The 15,553-nt window shown below is 43.9% G+C and overlaps 1 protein-coding gene across 2 annotated transcripts in view; it reads left to right on the plus strand.

The window, feature by feature from the left end:
* LOC124151015 (mediator of RNA polymerase II transcription subunit 15-like) overlaps positions 1-15,553 on the plus strand; it is a 63,828-nt gene that overhangs the window by 1,069 nt on the left and 47,206 nt on the right. For both annotated transcript variants that reach the window (XR_007221063.1, XM_046523246.2), the window contains exons 2-11: positions 1,614-1,701; positions 3,415-3,466; positions 4,632-4,775; positions 5,928-6,115; positions 6,840-6,920; positions 7,396-7,479; positions 8,084-8,142; positions 10,046-10,158; positions 10,831-10,977; positions 12,255-12,318. Coding sequence is in view for 1 of the 2 variants with exons in the window: in XM_046523246.2 (XP_046379202.2) it covers positions 1,614-1,701; positions 3,415-3,466; positions 4,632-4,775; positions 5,928-6,115; positions 6,840-6,920; positions 7,396-7,479; positions 8,084-8,142; positions 10,046-10,158; positions 10,831-10,977; positions 12,255-12,318 (1,020 nt within the window). In the remaining variant the exon portion in view is untranslated. The remainder of the gene's footprint in view (positions 1-1,613; positions 1,702-3,414; positions 3,467-4,631; positions 4,776-5,927; positions 6,116-6,839; positions 6,921-7,395; positions 7,480-8,083; positions 8,143-10,045; positions 10,159-10,830; positions 10,978-12,254; positions 12,319-15,553) is intronic.

Here is a 15,553-nt window from a genome sequence, read left to right on the forward strand (position 1 = left end):
TGATTGTAAAGATTCGTGTAAGTTTCCCTTAGACCGAAAACGGGTGTTGGATCGTGAAGCGAGAGTCACCAGAGCATGAGGAACGGTAACGGTATAACGAGACAGCGGTGGCACTATAGCGCGGTAATTGAGCGGATGGTAGAGCTCGGGCTGCGCCCGGTAAACTGCATTGTTGCCGAAACAGTTTTGGCCCATTAGTCCTTATAATGAAAACATATAGGAAAACCCTTAAAATAGGGAAATTTCTACTGGTCCTTATGATACTATTGGGCCGTTTGGCAAGGACGACAGGACTCGTGCCAATTTCTAATGCTGCAACTCTATCCTTAGCCTTTAGATCCCCTTTCCGATCAAGCCCCCTATTATGATCGTTAGGGTAAGCATGGTAAGGTACCCTAGTCCAATGAAACACGCCTTCATGATCCTTAGGGTTGGGCACCACTTTGTAAGCAAACACTCCGTTTCACTTCTTAGGGTTAGGCACCCCTTTACATTCCGCAGCAGTAGTTGTGAGTTAGGCTCTAGGTTATTCTCTTTTAATGAATGAATCCATTGTATTTGAATGCTAGGGTGGAAGGGTGAAGGAACCCTAGTCTCTACTGATGGTCAGTTTGAATCTTATGATATGAATGGCTTCTGTTAGTTTCATAATGTGATTCTAGCTTGATTCATTAATTTTCATTGTTATGCACAGGAATGCAGTTTATTAGGTATATTATACTGGTGTTGAATGCATCCAAATGTCGCCGGTTTTAGGGTGGGTTACCCCAAACTCTATCCTTAGCCCTTGGATCCTCTTTACGATCAATCACCCCTTTACGATCATTGGAGTACGTCTGACGCCTGGCGCTGTTTTCAGTTCACGCCATATCGGCTCATTCCTCACTACTCGGTATCTTCTAGATTAAGGAATAGGACCAGTGTTCCAAATGGCATTGGGATCACTTGTAAGTATCCATAGACTAAAGTCACGAGACACCATACCTACCCATAACCTTTGTAAGTATCTGTCACCTATTCGACCCTTTTTGTTCTGTTCTGTAACGGCGTAGGCATGACTAGGTAAATTTGCACTTAATTTCACAGTGTGGCCGTAGCTCAGTGGGTTAGCTGAAGGTCGCGAGTTTGCGACTGATTGATTCTCACAAAAACTGGTTGCTTGTCTTTGAGACACGTGACCTACGGCAGAGATTATCCTCATGAGAAGTGGTGGTACTGTATTCTAATGATATAGTTCTGTTCATCAGTGATCATTACTTATAGTCGATCACTTCCGTGGTGTGACTGAGAGAGTATCTTCCCAGAGACCAGGTCAGTGGTTTGATCCCCATCGTACTTGTTGTTACTCTGCTTGGTGCTCAACATAAGGGCATTAAAACTAGAGTCAGTACACTGTGTCTGGGTGGGTGTCCATGTTAAACTGTATAATTGTATCTCAAGGCTAGCACTCGATATCGGCATAAGTCTGAACTAGTACAAGCGGAAAAACACACAGATAGATAGATGTTATGCTTCATCATTGTGCTAAATAAACCAACTACACATATTCTTAAGTAAACATTTTATGATTTTCTTAATAATATCTATAATGTGTTTTGTTTTCACAATTCCAGCGATGAAGCAATTCGGCAGTCAGCTACGCCAATGGTGCGATCAAGTATGGACATGGAAAACCATGTTTTTCAAAAAGCTAAGACACGAGTAAGTTTCTAGATTACTTTCAGTCTATGTGTGTCATTTGATATCAACGTCACATGTTCTTCAGTGATATATGTCACAAGTACTCTCCATGCTCTGTGTGGAATTTGAGAGGTGGTGGTGTAGTGGTTAAAATGATACTTCACATGATTTTAGTGTGATGCAGAGCACAACATTCAGATTCAGTTTTACAATCTTATTGGAACTGTAAATCTAAATTTAAAAAAATAAATTTAAAAAACCCCCCACCTATGTACCCTAACTCAAAAATATATTCTTTGCGTGCCCTTGAGTAACTGGATCAGCACCTACATTTCAGATTTAACTGTGTCAACACATATACTAGTATTTGATTTCTATTCAGGTGAAATAAAAAGACAGAATGATTTCACAAAATTTCTGCTTTCTTTCAAGCAGATGTATTCTCCTGCAGTAAAATCCAAGTGTTACTGCATCTTTAGTTAATCTATCTATACACACTTTCTTCTGGTGTGTACAGTTCTTGACACTGACCAAAATATGTCGATGGTTCAAAGGACCAGCACATAGGAAAATCTTATAGTACTGTTAGATCTCTACTAGACACAATGGTCATGACCTAAAAGGGTTTTAAAACGTAATACTTCATTGTGCAGTTAAAATGAGACGCCAGCCAAGAAGGTAACCACTATACCGTGCATGCTTAGGTTGCTGTTTTTGCATCAAATATAGAGTTGATCTATTGATGATTTCCAAAGTTGTATAAACTTAAATTACTTTGTTCATCCCCAGAATAACACTAGACTACTGGACCCGCATTTGTTTAATTTTACTGGTCCTTAACAAAATATGCTAGACTCGGTTGGACACTGGTGTATTTCATAGTTATTAATGAAATATAAAACCTTTTACGACACCTTTCAAATTGACCGACAAAATATGATTACGAAAACCTGTTTGCGACTTTTCACTGACTAAGCTGAAAAATGAATGACTACTGACTTGTGACACCCCCCACAAGGACCCTCTTTCTGGTGTCCCCCACGTTGATATTGCTGAAAGTGGCGTAAAGCCATGCTCACTCGTTCACTCACTGTGTTGAATTTGGGGCACAGGTTGACCAGTTGTCTAAGGCTCCACAATTTACTGTGCAGAATTGCATCCATGGGGCATGCCAGAAACCTATAATCATGGATTTGAATCCTGGCTCGCACTAGTGGCTATTACAAGTTATTCCACCTCACATATCTCTTGCATTTGCTTCAAAGAAAATGGTGCCGCCCAGTCAAGACGATCAGATCAATAATCAAGATCCATACTGTAAAAAGCACCCGGTCTTACTTCGGGGAGTGTATATAATAATGTGATTAGAAACAGAAATGGATTTGGTAAATATCTTTTGACGCCGAGTTGGCGGTACACATGCTTTACAAATTCTGCAATCGACCAAAATCTGTGCAGCAGTTGATGTAGATAACGTAACATGATTTTGATTGGACTATGCATGGACTCGTTAGTCCTGCCAAGATATAACTTTTGTTGTCGGTTAACTTCCTTGCCTCGGGAAGAGGCACCACACCCACCGAAGTCGTAAACATCTGGGACCTGCATCACTTTGGGCTTTCCCCCCCATATTAAGCCCAACTCCCTGTGTGGAATTTCTTCTTTCAAAGTCGTAAGACGAGGTCAATATTGTACTCACACATGTATTTATTCCAGATGATTTTTCTTTTTCAGGAAGAATACCTAGCCTTGGTTGCTAGACTGATTCTGCATGTGAAGGATTTCAGTAAGTGATATACTTTTGTCACATGAGGCATCAAGTAGAGCTGACAGTAACTCACCAGTCAGGGGGAAAAGTTAAGCAGACAGTTTGGAAGCATACCGTACTTGACACATTAGCAATATTTAATAATATAAGTATGCATGTTATGAATGGAGGTCATACTTTCTAAAGGCCACACTGGGGCACGGGTGGCTGTGATTCGCTGTGCAGAGTTGCCTCCCTTGGGCACACCAGAAACCTATGATTGTGGGTTTAAATCCCGGTTTGCCCTGATTATGTTTCTAGGTTTGTCAGCACCATACCCGTGCTTGTGGGTTTCACCGAAGTGGTAAACGTCCAAAACCTGCATCACATCGGGCTTTCCTCCCACATTAAGCTGACACGCTGTGATATAACTGGAATACTGTTATAAACCCATCTCACTCATACTAAAGGCCACACTGTTTATGTTTCATGGCCCCCCCTCCCCTTCTGAAAAGCAGCTGGAAAAGAAATAAATTAAACTATCAGCAATTCAAGAAGCCAGCTGCACTTTTAACTCCACAGCAGAATGACTATAAATAAATAAATGATTGACATAGCTATTTATTTTAATTTTAATTTTAACCAACCTTAAATGGAAAAGCTGGAATAAAACCATGAAACATAAAATAAAAAAAGTGTGGCCTAATCATTGATGAAAGACTATGAATGAACGACAGTTCCTAATGACAGCTTGGTGTTTTCAGTGTTGAAAGGAGGGGCGGTCGGGTAGCCTAGTGGTTAAAGCGTTCTCTCGTCACACTAAAGACCCGGGTTCGATTCCCGACATGGGTACAATGTGTGAAGCCCATTTCTGGTGTCCCCCCGCCGTGATATTGCTGGAATATTGCTAAAAGCGGCATAAAACCATACTCACTCACTCACTCAGTGTTGAAAGGATCACCCTTGAAAGGTCGTAGCCCTAAAATAACTTAGTTTGTTATTTTTCACTCAAAATGCCTTCATCCACAGATATTTGTAAGTGTTTAGAATGTACTGGCTGTGTGATTTCAATACATAAGTATGTCATGTGATGACTTTATGTGGTCTCTAGCCCATGGGAATGAGGGGTAAAACGATATATTGATGCACCAGTGCATTGTGAGTTTTCATGCTAAGGTTAGATTACGTGATATGTTTTTTTCAGATGCAACCAAGAAGAACCAACAGGCAGGCGTGCCCGGCCCTGTGATGGCAGCCCATGGTATGGGGGGCGGGGCAGGAGTCCCGGGACAGCAGGACCCCATCAATGCCCTACAGACTCTCACCAGGCAGGGGGTGGGGCAACAAGGTGATCAGCAGAGAGGGGGGACAAGTTTTCCTCATGTCACAATATCACAACTGATGACAGTCAAATTGATGATATTCAGGAATATTGAAAAAAGTTTAAAATGACGGTTCTCTCGATTAGTGACATTATTTGTTCTTGGCTCTTTGAGCCAACTTGGCTGCCCCAAAAATTGCTCATGCCAAGATATATCAATAATAAACCTAAACTGAAACACTTTCAAAACGCATATTTGATTTTTGGTAATATTTGGCAAATTTCACAACAATCAAATCTGGGTATTTAGGCATGAGATAACCAAACACAACAAAGTGTTCAACAAATTAACTTCCTATGGTTTTGAATCTCATTCGATGTGTTTGCAGATGGACTTGATTTCGAGTTAAAGTTGATTATGCATTTATATACTGTGTCAGTATATGTTAGTAAATACATTGCATGGTTTGGGGCTTTCGTAGAATTTCTTCCATGTAGAAAACAAACTAGGTATTGCTACAAGCCACTTATTTGTCTTACCAACACTCATTTATTTTCTAAGCCACATTCCACAAAGCAATGTAAAAGAGTTACGATCATCTTAGCACTACTACTACTTATAGTATTGGAGTTTCAATCATCTTAGCACTACAACTGTCTTTAGTCTAGGTTATATTATAGGGGGTTACGATCATCTTAGCACTACAACTGTCTTTAGTCTAGGTTATAGTATGGGAGTTACGATCATCTAAGCACTACTACTGTCATAAGTCTATGTTATAGTATGGGAGTTATGATCATCTTAGCACTACAACTGTCTTTAGTCTAGGTTATATTATAGGGGGTTATGATCATCTTAGTGCTACAACTGTCATAAGTCTATGTTAAAGTATGTGAGTTACGATCATCTTAGTGCTACAACTGTCGTAAGTCTATGTTAAAATATGGGAATTACGATCATCTTAGTGCTACAACTGTCATAAGTCTATGTTAAAGTATGTAGGAATTACAATCGTAGCCCTACAACTGTTGTAAATCTATGTTAAAGTATGGGAGTTACGATCTTCTTATTGATATGATCGCTTTGTGGAACAGGGTCCAGGCCCAAAGGATACGGCTGTAATATCGTTACTGAAGCATAAAACAACATTCACTCACTAATTGTGACCATTTTGTCAGGTATGATGGCGACACACCAAATGACGCCACAGCAAAGACAACAGCTTGTTGCGCAGCAACAGGCACAGCATTTAATGCAGCAACAGCGAGCCCAGCAGCAACACCAACAGCAGCAGCAGCAGCAACAACAGCAGCAGCAGCAGCAGCAGCAGCAGCAGCAACCACAGCAACAGAAGCCCCAATTGCAGGTGTGTATTCAGACAGAACTGGTGTGGTAGTGGATCTCATCATGACTCTTAACAACTACTTATTTCAGTATGATTTTCATGTTATTAATCAAGTAAAGGACTACAACTGAAGCTAGCTGGCTAAAGTGTGCATCTTATCAAGAAAAATGCCTGACGGTAGATCAGTGCTTCATTAAGCAGTTTCAACAACCAAGCTCCCCACTTCTTCCTGTAACACTGATACTGTTTGTTTATTTTAACAGGATATTGATTGACATCGATGTTGTGTTTGTTTATTTTGACAGGATATTGATTAACACTGATGCTGTGTTTGAGCACTGTAAAATGAATTTGATTGGTTAAGAAACTAGGGGCGGTCGGGTAGCCTAGTGGTTTAAGGGTTCACTCGTCACGCTGAAGACTCGGGTTCGATTCCCATCATGGGTACAATGTGTGAAGCCTATTTCTGGTGTCCCCTGCTGTGATATTGCTGGAATATTGCTAAAAGCGGTGTAAAACCATACTCACTCACCCGATGCCTCGAAATAAAGACTATTCACTGTGCATGACTATATTTCTTGATGAGTTTCTTTTTATCCTCAATCCCAAATTTGAAAAATGTACCATTGATGAACACTGTATTTGTGTGTTGTGACAATTACATAGGATGAATATTAAGTTTGAGAAAGGATTATGATGACAACTGGAGGCGTGTTTGTTAAACGAGTTTGTGTATTTGTTTCAGAGACAAGATGCATTCATTGTCACCTCTCCCCAGAATGTGCAGCCTGTTCAGAGTCAACCACTCCCCGCCTCCTGTCAGAATGTCAGTATAGTAGATGGGTTTTGTCTTGCTTACTCCACACTCAAAAATATTCCAGTTAGATGATGATGGTCTGTAAATAATGGAGTCTAGATAGATCAACTCAATTAGAGTTTGATGACATACATCAAACAAGTCAGGGAGGCTGACCACCCGATTCAGTTAATCCCCCCTGACGAATAGCATGGCTTGCTGAAGAACAGTTCTAACCTGGATCTTCACGGTCCAGACTTGATTATTTACAGAACGCCGTCATATAGCTGAAATATTGAAAGAAACAAGCAATCAAACAAACTAATCATAGCGTAGACCAAAGTGAATAGAATAATAGTCTGTATGGATAGAAAAAGATGTAAAAAATACTTAACTGAAAAGGAAATAAAAACAGCTTGTACATCTTACATCGATCAGTCACTGCTGTGGTTGGGAGCAAAAGTAATTTATGGAAGTATTGAAGAGCGTTCCATCTTTGATTCAGATCCCGTTCCAACCCACATCTGGGGTAGCTCCTCGTCCTGTTGGCCCCAGCGGGATCTCAGGCCAACAGCAACAGTTCCAGCAGGTGATTCATCATAGTTGTAACAGGAGACGTATCCATATTATAGCGAATTATGTCCCTGTAAGATGAACTGTTGAAGACTGGTTAAATGTCCATGGAAACTGATTTCATTTATAAGCATTAGACTTGTGTGATTGGAGGCGAAATCATGTTCTCATGTTCTCATAAATTCAACAACATATGAAGAAGACCCTACAGTCACAAAATCTTTTCAAACCTTTTTTGTCAGCGAGTGTGTGTGTAGGGTTTTAATGCTTTTAATGAACAGTATTTCAGTTACATCACAGCATGTCAGCACCCGAAAAGCCCGAAGTGATGCAGGTCTTAGACATTTACCACTTTGGTGAAACCCATGACCAAGGGTATGGTGCTCACAAACCTGGAAACATTATCGGGGCTAACCAGGATTTGTGTCCAAGGGATGCAACTCTACTGTTCAAAGCAGTGTTGGACCCAGCTCACTCACTCACTCTTTTACTATTTATAAATTAGTCTCATAAGAATCCTGCTTGGTTGAAAAAGAAAAGGTTGCCGTAAGCCTTCAGTTCAAGATTAGGTTGCAAAGATATTTGAGGAATAAAATGTCTTGCTCTTGACAATATTTCAGTCGTCTGGACCACAGTCAGTTGGCTCTATGGCCCCTGCCCACTCCCCTGCTCAGATGAGGTACGTTAACTTTCACCTTCTTCATGCATGCTGGACGGAAGGAAGGAAGGGGTTGTAAACATTCTTTTGTTAGGGTTTATATATTGTCATCTGGTTGCAAAATGTTGCTGCTTCTCCAACTTAAACGAAGACTCTGGCAAGTTGGTATTTGTAGTAAGATGGATTCAAGTACCTTGAATGCATTTTATCTTTGTTTGCCTGCTACCTCAGATGTATTATGTATAACAGTCTAGTACTTGAAGACAGTACTACAAGCAGTGGGAGAGGTGGGGTAGCCTAGTGGTTAAAGCGTTCGTTCATCATTCCGAAGACTCAGGTTTCGATTTTCCACATGGGTGCAAAGTGTGAAGCCCATTTCTCGTGGCCCCTGCTGTGATATTGCTGGAATGTTGCTAAAAGCGACGTAAAAGCATCCTCACTCACTAACTCACTACACAGTGGCTCAGTTTCTGTGTTTTGATTACAGCGTTTAGACCTTGGTTGAAATTTGGTACCAGACCAGTGAGCGGAGTCTCTTTAATGGCTGGGGACACACTGATATGAGTTGTTCCTAATTCATCGCTGAAATATAACACCTATTTTTTGGCACACTGTTCCTGACAAGTTTAACAATTTGAATCATACTCTAGTGCTGTTGTGAAATTACCATTTATCATATCCTGTATGTACAACTGGCATTCAGTTACTGGTCGCTCTAGAAAGGGGAGATAATTCATGTATGAATGGCTGATGTAGCCTGAACTTAACATCTCACGTGTGTTAAGACAGCTTGTTTATAGTATAAGTAAATGTTATACAATGTCTTTGGTGTTTGTGCATATAACACTGTACTTACCTCTATGGTTTGTTTTCTGTAAAAAGAACTGTGAAGATCTGGGGTAGAATAGGTCTTCAGCAACCCATGCTTGCCGTAAAAGGCAATTATGCTTGTTGTAAGAGTTGACTAATGGGATCAGATGGTCAGGTCGCTGACATGGTTGATGCATGTCATCATATCTCAATAGTATGGATCTATGTTCATGATATCAATCACTGGATTCGTTCAGACTCGATTATTTACAGACCACTGTCATATAGCTGGAACACAAGGAAATGAGCACTGGTAATAACTGGCCAATTGGTATTGTTATGTTGTTTACACAAACACTTTCAAGTTGTAGGTGCTTAGCGATCGTGTTGGGAGTAGGGGCTTAATTCCTTTGTTTTCGAGAGATTAGTTTAATAAACTGGAGATGCCTGTGAGTAAGTGATGGTCATTCAATGCGTTCATAGTTTATTTAATTCAGTTGGATTAACATACAATAGTGGTATAAAGAGGGGGTATAAAAGTTGGTATATTTTTACTGACTGACATTCTCATCATGAGTTTGAAACGAAAACACCATGCTTACAGTGCTGCATTCAAACTGCAAATCTTCACTCTAGCTTATATATTTTCTCACAGTTCATAATTCTATATACACCGATTCACAAAATGGTGCTTCGTTGTTGATGGCAACATATAACGATCATTATGAGATTAAAAAGACAAGAGAAACAGCTTCCCACATTATGAGAGTGGATGACTGGTTTGTTAAATCTTTATTAGAAATAATAATGACTTTTCAATATAATTAGGTTTTTCATCTTATATTATTGAATATCTGCGAGTACCAGCACATGTCTTGCAGTCCGACTTCGCAGTGTTTTTTGCCTATCACTTCCTGGTTCGGCTTATCTACGGGTCATATCATTTTCTTTCGTATTTCAATGGTCAAGTACTTGTAATGTTGCTGATTGCATCCTAAAACCATCCACTGATCCTCAGCCCACTTGTGATGTTACCCATTAATCACTGGTTGTGAAATAATTTTATTTATTTTGCATAAATAGAGACAATAAAATGTGTGGCCTTTTATGACAGTTCTCCAGTCACCATGTTGACGGCACCATCCCCTCAGCCGCAGGTAACACCATCTCCCGCGGCCAAGGGGAACACTGGCACGCCATCCCCCAGCGCAGCCCTCAACACTCCAGGTAGGTAAGGGTGGGGGCCAACTCCACAGAAAATAGGTTCTCCTTTCTGAGAAAAATGTTTTGGTAATTGTGTGGCTGCTGATTTTTTATTCAAGGAGTCATATTTCGAGGCTGTCATGTCACATGACATATCCTGCGTCCTAAGAAACAGTAAAGATCGGAATTAACAAGAACAACGAAAACAAGAAACCCTTTCAAGGCAGTCAGTTATTTTCATCATTTGGAGCCACTAATATTTTGATTTGTTTTAATAATTTGCGAAGATTCACTTGGTACATTGTACGGTAGAACATGGATATAACAAACTACAAGGGACCAGAGAAATCAGTTTGTTATATACATGGGTCGTTATATACGTTTTCGCTCGGAAATGTCTGCCATCTTAGATAAAACAAAACACAAAACACGTAATTGTAGCATTGACTTGTATTAGCAGAACACGTCACTATTTAGTGGTATTTGGGCTTGTCTGGGATCAGATTTCAGTTCTCTGTATGGGTTAGTTCACCGTGGCGAGTTCATTATATTATATATGATAATATAGAGGAGATAAATCGTGTATTCTGTAACAGTTTGTTCTCTCCATCAGTGTTCGTTATGTCCGTGTTCTACTGTATGTCTCTTTATTATGTTTATGAGCAAAATATAAAAGGAATTGTATGTCTGTGTCAGGTAATCCCGGCTCTGTGGGCCCCGCCCCGAGTCCTGGCCAGCCCCGGAACACCACGGAGGAGCAGGCCTACCTGGACAAACTGAACAAGCTGTCCAAGTACATCGACCCACTCCGCCGCATGGTCAACAGGCTGGAGAAAGATGGAGGTAAGCAGTAGAGACACGCTGTCATCTAGTTCTGGGGACCCGTGAAGATTCCGGGGTAGAATAAGGTCTTCAGCAACCCATGCTTGCCGTAAAAGGCGACTAACAGGATCGGGTGGTCAGGCTCGCTGACTTGGTTGATGAATGTCATCGATCCCAATTGGGTGGATCGATGCTTATGATATTAATCACTGGATTGTCTGGTCCAGACTCGATTATTTACAGACCGCCGTCATATAGCTGGAATATTGCGGCGTTAAACAACAAACTAACCAACCAAACCAATCTAGTTCTGGGTCCCTGTCCACGAAGTCTTCACAGCCTTGCGACCTATGGTATCATAGACTTACAATTGTTGTAGTGCTACAAATGTTTTGTGGATTAGGGCCCTGTTGCTTGGTCGTACCCAGATACACTGTTTTTGGTTCTGGTGGAATGTTGCTCATAATATCAGTCACTGGTTTGTCTGGTCCAGACTTGAATATTTTTAGTCTACAGTGAGTGAGTGAGTGAGTTGGGTTTAACACCGCTTTTAACAGTATTTAAGTTATATCGTGGCGTGTCAGTTTAATGCGGGATGAAAGCCCGAAGTGATGCAGGTCTCAGACGTTTACCACTTTGGTGAAACCCACGAGCACTGGTATGGTGCTGACAAACCTAGAAACATAATCGGGGCAAACCGGGAATCGAACCCACAATCATAGATTGCCAAGGGACGCAACTCTGCACAGCAAATCATGGTGCCTTAGACGACTGGGCCACCCGTGCCCCCTTTGTCTACAGTCAATTAGCTGGGATATTGCTGAATGTGGCATTAAACAACAAACAAACCTGTGGGTTTCATCCAAGTGTAATGCATCTACGACTTGTACTACACTGGGCATTCCTCCCACATTAAACTGACATTTTTTGATGTACAAATAGAATGTTCAAAGTTAATCCTGCCCACTCACTCATCTTATAAATGCTTCCTTATTCATTAGCCCATTGTATGAATATAGAATGGCAAGACCAGGAAATTACCAGACAAATACCACCGAAACAGATGCCATTGTGTTTTAAAGGCAAAATCATGGAGAAAAGTATATGAATAAATTCCTGAAAATTTGTCATGAGGAAATGAGGTGATGAGGTGGTCAAATAAAAGTAAGCATGTCCTGCTCTACTGGTAGAACCCGCCACTCACACAATTTGCATGAGAAAGTATAGGTTGATATAGATATAGGAGGTAAGATATACGATATTAAGGATCTGTTATTCATACTTGTTTGAACTTTCAGATCGGAAGAAAGATTACCATAAAATGAAGAGTTTACTGGACATTCTGACTGACTCCACCAAGAGGTAGGAGCATTAGAACATGTTGCTGTATTGTCATATTACATTAAGTAATACGTTACCACTGTTATACCGAGGCTGTTGTCTCCCACAACTGCTGCTATAGCGAAATCTACCACAGAGATCTCAATTACCTCATGCAGCACGTGCGTAGCCACCTAGCTGCCATGTGACACCCTTCACTCTTGTCTCCTTCGTCTGCTTAGCAAGACGTGTTTTCTCCTGCTGAAGCGTTCCTTGAAGATTTGGTGATATTTATTACCGTTTATTCTCTAATAAACTGTGCTTTTATGGGGCGTTGCGGTAGCTACGCTTGGTTATAATTTTCCCGCCAAACGGAAAATTTTTCCCGCCCTTTTTTCTATATACTTGCGGGGTTCGCGTATGCACGTTGTGTTTTACGTTTCCCCTGTTCTTGTATGTTTTGGGGGTTAACATAACTTATTTCTTTAGTAAAAGTTATATGTGTATGTTATATGTTCACATTGCTCGTTTATTTTCTTGTGAAAATGTTCGTTTGTGAATCATTGTGGTGTGTGCGTTGTAACCATGTTTTGTTCTTTGTTTCTAGCAAACAATCAATGTCTGACATGGATATGTCCCCTGTCTCCACCCCCTCTACCCCTGCTCCTCGGATTTGTGGGGTGTGCAGAAAGTTTTTGTCGTCCCGGGATCCCCACGATCGTTGCCCGCGGTGCAGGGTTCCTTGCGTGGAAACCCGGTGCACCCTGTGCGAAGGTCTGGGACCTGCGGAGTTTGAGCGGTACCGGCTGTGCGCGCAGTCCGTTTCCACCCCTGTGGTGGCCGGTTCGTCCGGTCGGGGCCCCCGTGCGGGCACCTCCTTGTCGGCTGCGGCGGATCCCCTTGCGGCCCTCGGGCTGTCTGGGGCTCCCGTCGCCGCATTGTTGTCGCAAATTGTGGACTCCAAGCTGGCGGCCTTATCGCAAGATAGGCCGCTGGCTGTTCCGTCCCCGGCCTCTTCGGTGGCCGCGGGTTCGGAAGTGGGGTCCACCGGTACGGCGCCGGCTGCCGTGGTTACCGGTCCTTCCCCCGAACCGTTGCTCCCGCTATCGGTTAAGGACCGCGTGGCCATGGTGTATGACCTCTTCGAGGACATGCCAAAGCCCCTGCCGATACCGCGGGGTATCCACGGTTCCGTGGGTTCCTCCGAGGTATACGACGAGTCGTCCGACAAGGCTTTCCCGGCATCAACCTTGCTGCGTGGGATTAAGCCGTCTTTGGAGAAGGCCTTCACGGCTGCCTCCGGTCGGGGTCTCCCGTTACCTCCCCCGTCGTGGAGAAAAGGGTCTTTCCCAGTTCATGACCTTGCCTTTCCCGAGGCTGGTCCTTCTGCGGAAGCCCATGTGGAGCGTTTGGGGGTCCGTGCCCCACCGGTTGCCACGGTACCGCAAGGTACCCTGCAACAGCTGGACACCCTCGCTCGACACTCCATGCTGGCTATGTCTCACGGAGACACATACCTGGCTGCGGCGGCCAGTCTGGTCGAAGGTTCTCCCACGGACCGTGACCAGCGCATTTACAACTGCTTGCTCGGTTTGAATGCTTCCCTGGAGTACGTTGCCGGGGCTTCGGCCTTTGTTTCCGGCACGTGCCATTTTCTTCGGCGCCAGTCGTATCTGGTTGCTTCAGGGTTGGACGCTGCCAATCAGGAGGTGCTCCTTTCGCAGCCTTGGTCTGCTCGGACCCTGTTTAATAACAAGATCCCTGGGGTTCTGAAGGAACAACAGGACGCTGTGTCTGCCGAGGCCTCTCGGCACACACTGGATCTTGTGGGGTCCTTGCATAGGCGCCTGGGTGCCGCTCCGAAGCGGAGCGCGCCCCAGGTTGCTGCGTCTGGCAGGCCTAAGGGGTCGGGTCCTTCTTCCTCCGGGAAGAAGCCCCGCTCTGAGGGCTCCGGTAAGGGTTCTCAGCAGCCCTTTCGCGGGAAGAAGGGGAACTGGGGGAAGCCCAAGTCGTCTAAGGACGGCAAGGGCCCCTCCAGGTGACTCTCATTGGAGGGGTTCGTATGCCGACAGCGCCAACTTCGGTTGGCCCGTAGGCGAACCCGAGTCACACGGCCCTGGACAGTTGCGCCTGCCGCAGCCCGTCCGGCCCCCCTCTCTTTCCCCAGTGGAAGCCAGACTCCAGACTTACTGGGAGAATTGGGAACAAGTGTTCGACGACCCGTGGGTGGTCAACACGATTGGTACGGCTATCGGCTCGATCTCAAAGCGAATCCGCCGCTCACCGTTGCCCCGTCGGCAGGTTTCTATTCGGAAACCGATCTTCCCTTCCTCGCCGATGCCATCGGCAGGTTGGTGGAGAAGAGGGCAGTTCGGGAGTTAGCTCTACCAGAAATAACACCAGGGTTTTACTCCAGGATATTTCTCGTTAACAAGAAGGACAGTGCCGAACTCAGAATGATTCACAACTTGAAATCGTTCAACGAGTTCTACCTGCGCAAGCCGCCCAAGTTCAGAATGTTGAGCTTGACGGACCTGAAAGCACTGATCATGCCGGCCGACTGGCTAGCTTCGATCGACCTGAAGGATGCTTATCTGCATGTTCCGATTCACTCGGATCATCACAGGTATCTCAGGTTTGTATTTCAAGGCAGGCACTACGAGTGGGTTGTACTCCCATTCGGTCTTTCGTCCGCTCCCTGGCTGTTCACCTGGTTAACCACCCCCATAGTGGGGTTCCTCCACCAGAGGGGTGTCCGGTACTTCGCGTACCTGGACGACTCGCTAGTAGCAAATCGAATGTCGGACACCCTGTCACGCCATCTCGTTTTCGCACGTCGGCTCTTGGAGCAATTGGGGTGGATTGTCAATCTCCCCAAGAGCGAGTTAACCCCTTCTCAGAACTTGCAGTTCATCGGAGGTCGGTTCAACACGGTGTCCCATCGCCTATTTGTCCCCCCAGACCGGTGGCACAAAATTCAGGCGATGATTGCCAAAGTCTTAGCGGTGCAACAGACTGTTCACTTTTGGGAACAGCTGTTAGGGCTACTTGTATCAGCCCAGGGCTGCACCGTACGGGGTCGTCTCCAACTCCGCCCGCTGCAACGGTTTTTAATCAAGTTGTTAGCAACGGAGGTGAACAGTGCGACCGTCGCCCTCCTGGATCGGCTCCGACCGCATCTGGAGTGGTGGACGGTCCCTTACAATGTCTTATCAGGAGTCTCTATGCGGCCCTACCGGGCCACGTTGAACCTGTATACAGACGCCTCTCTAGTGGG

Source organism: Haliotis rufescens, unplaced genomic scaffold (genome assembly GCF_023055435.1).
Source record: "Haliotis rufescens isolate VD_foot unplaced genomic scaffold, xgHalRufe1.0.p SCAF_15, whole genome shotgun sequence".
NCBI lineage: Eukaryota > Metazoa > Mollusca > Gastropoda > Lepetellida > Haliotidae > Haliotis > Haliotis rufescens.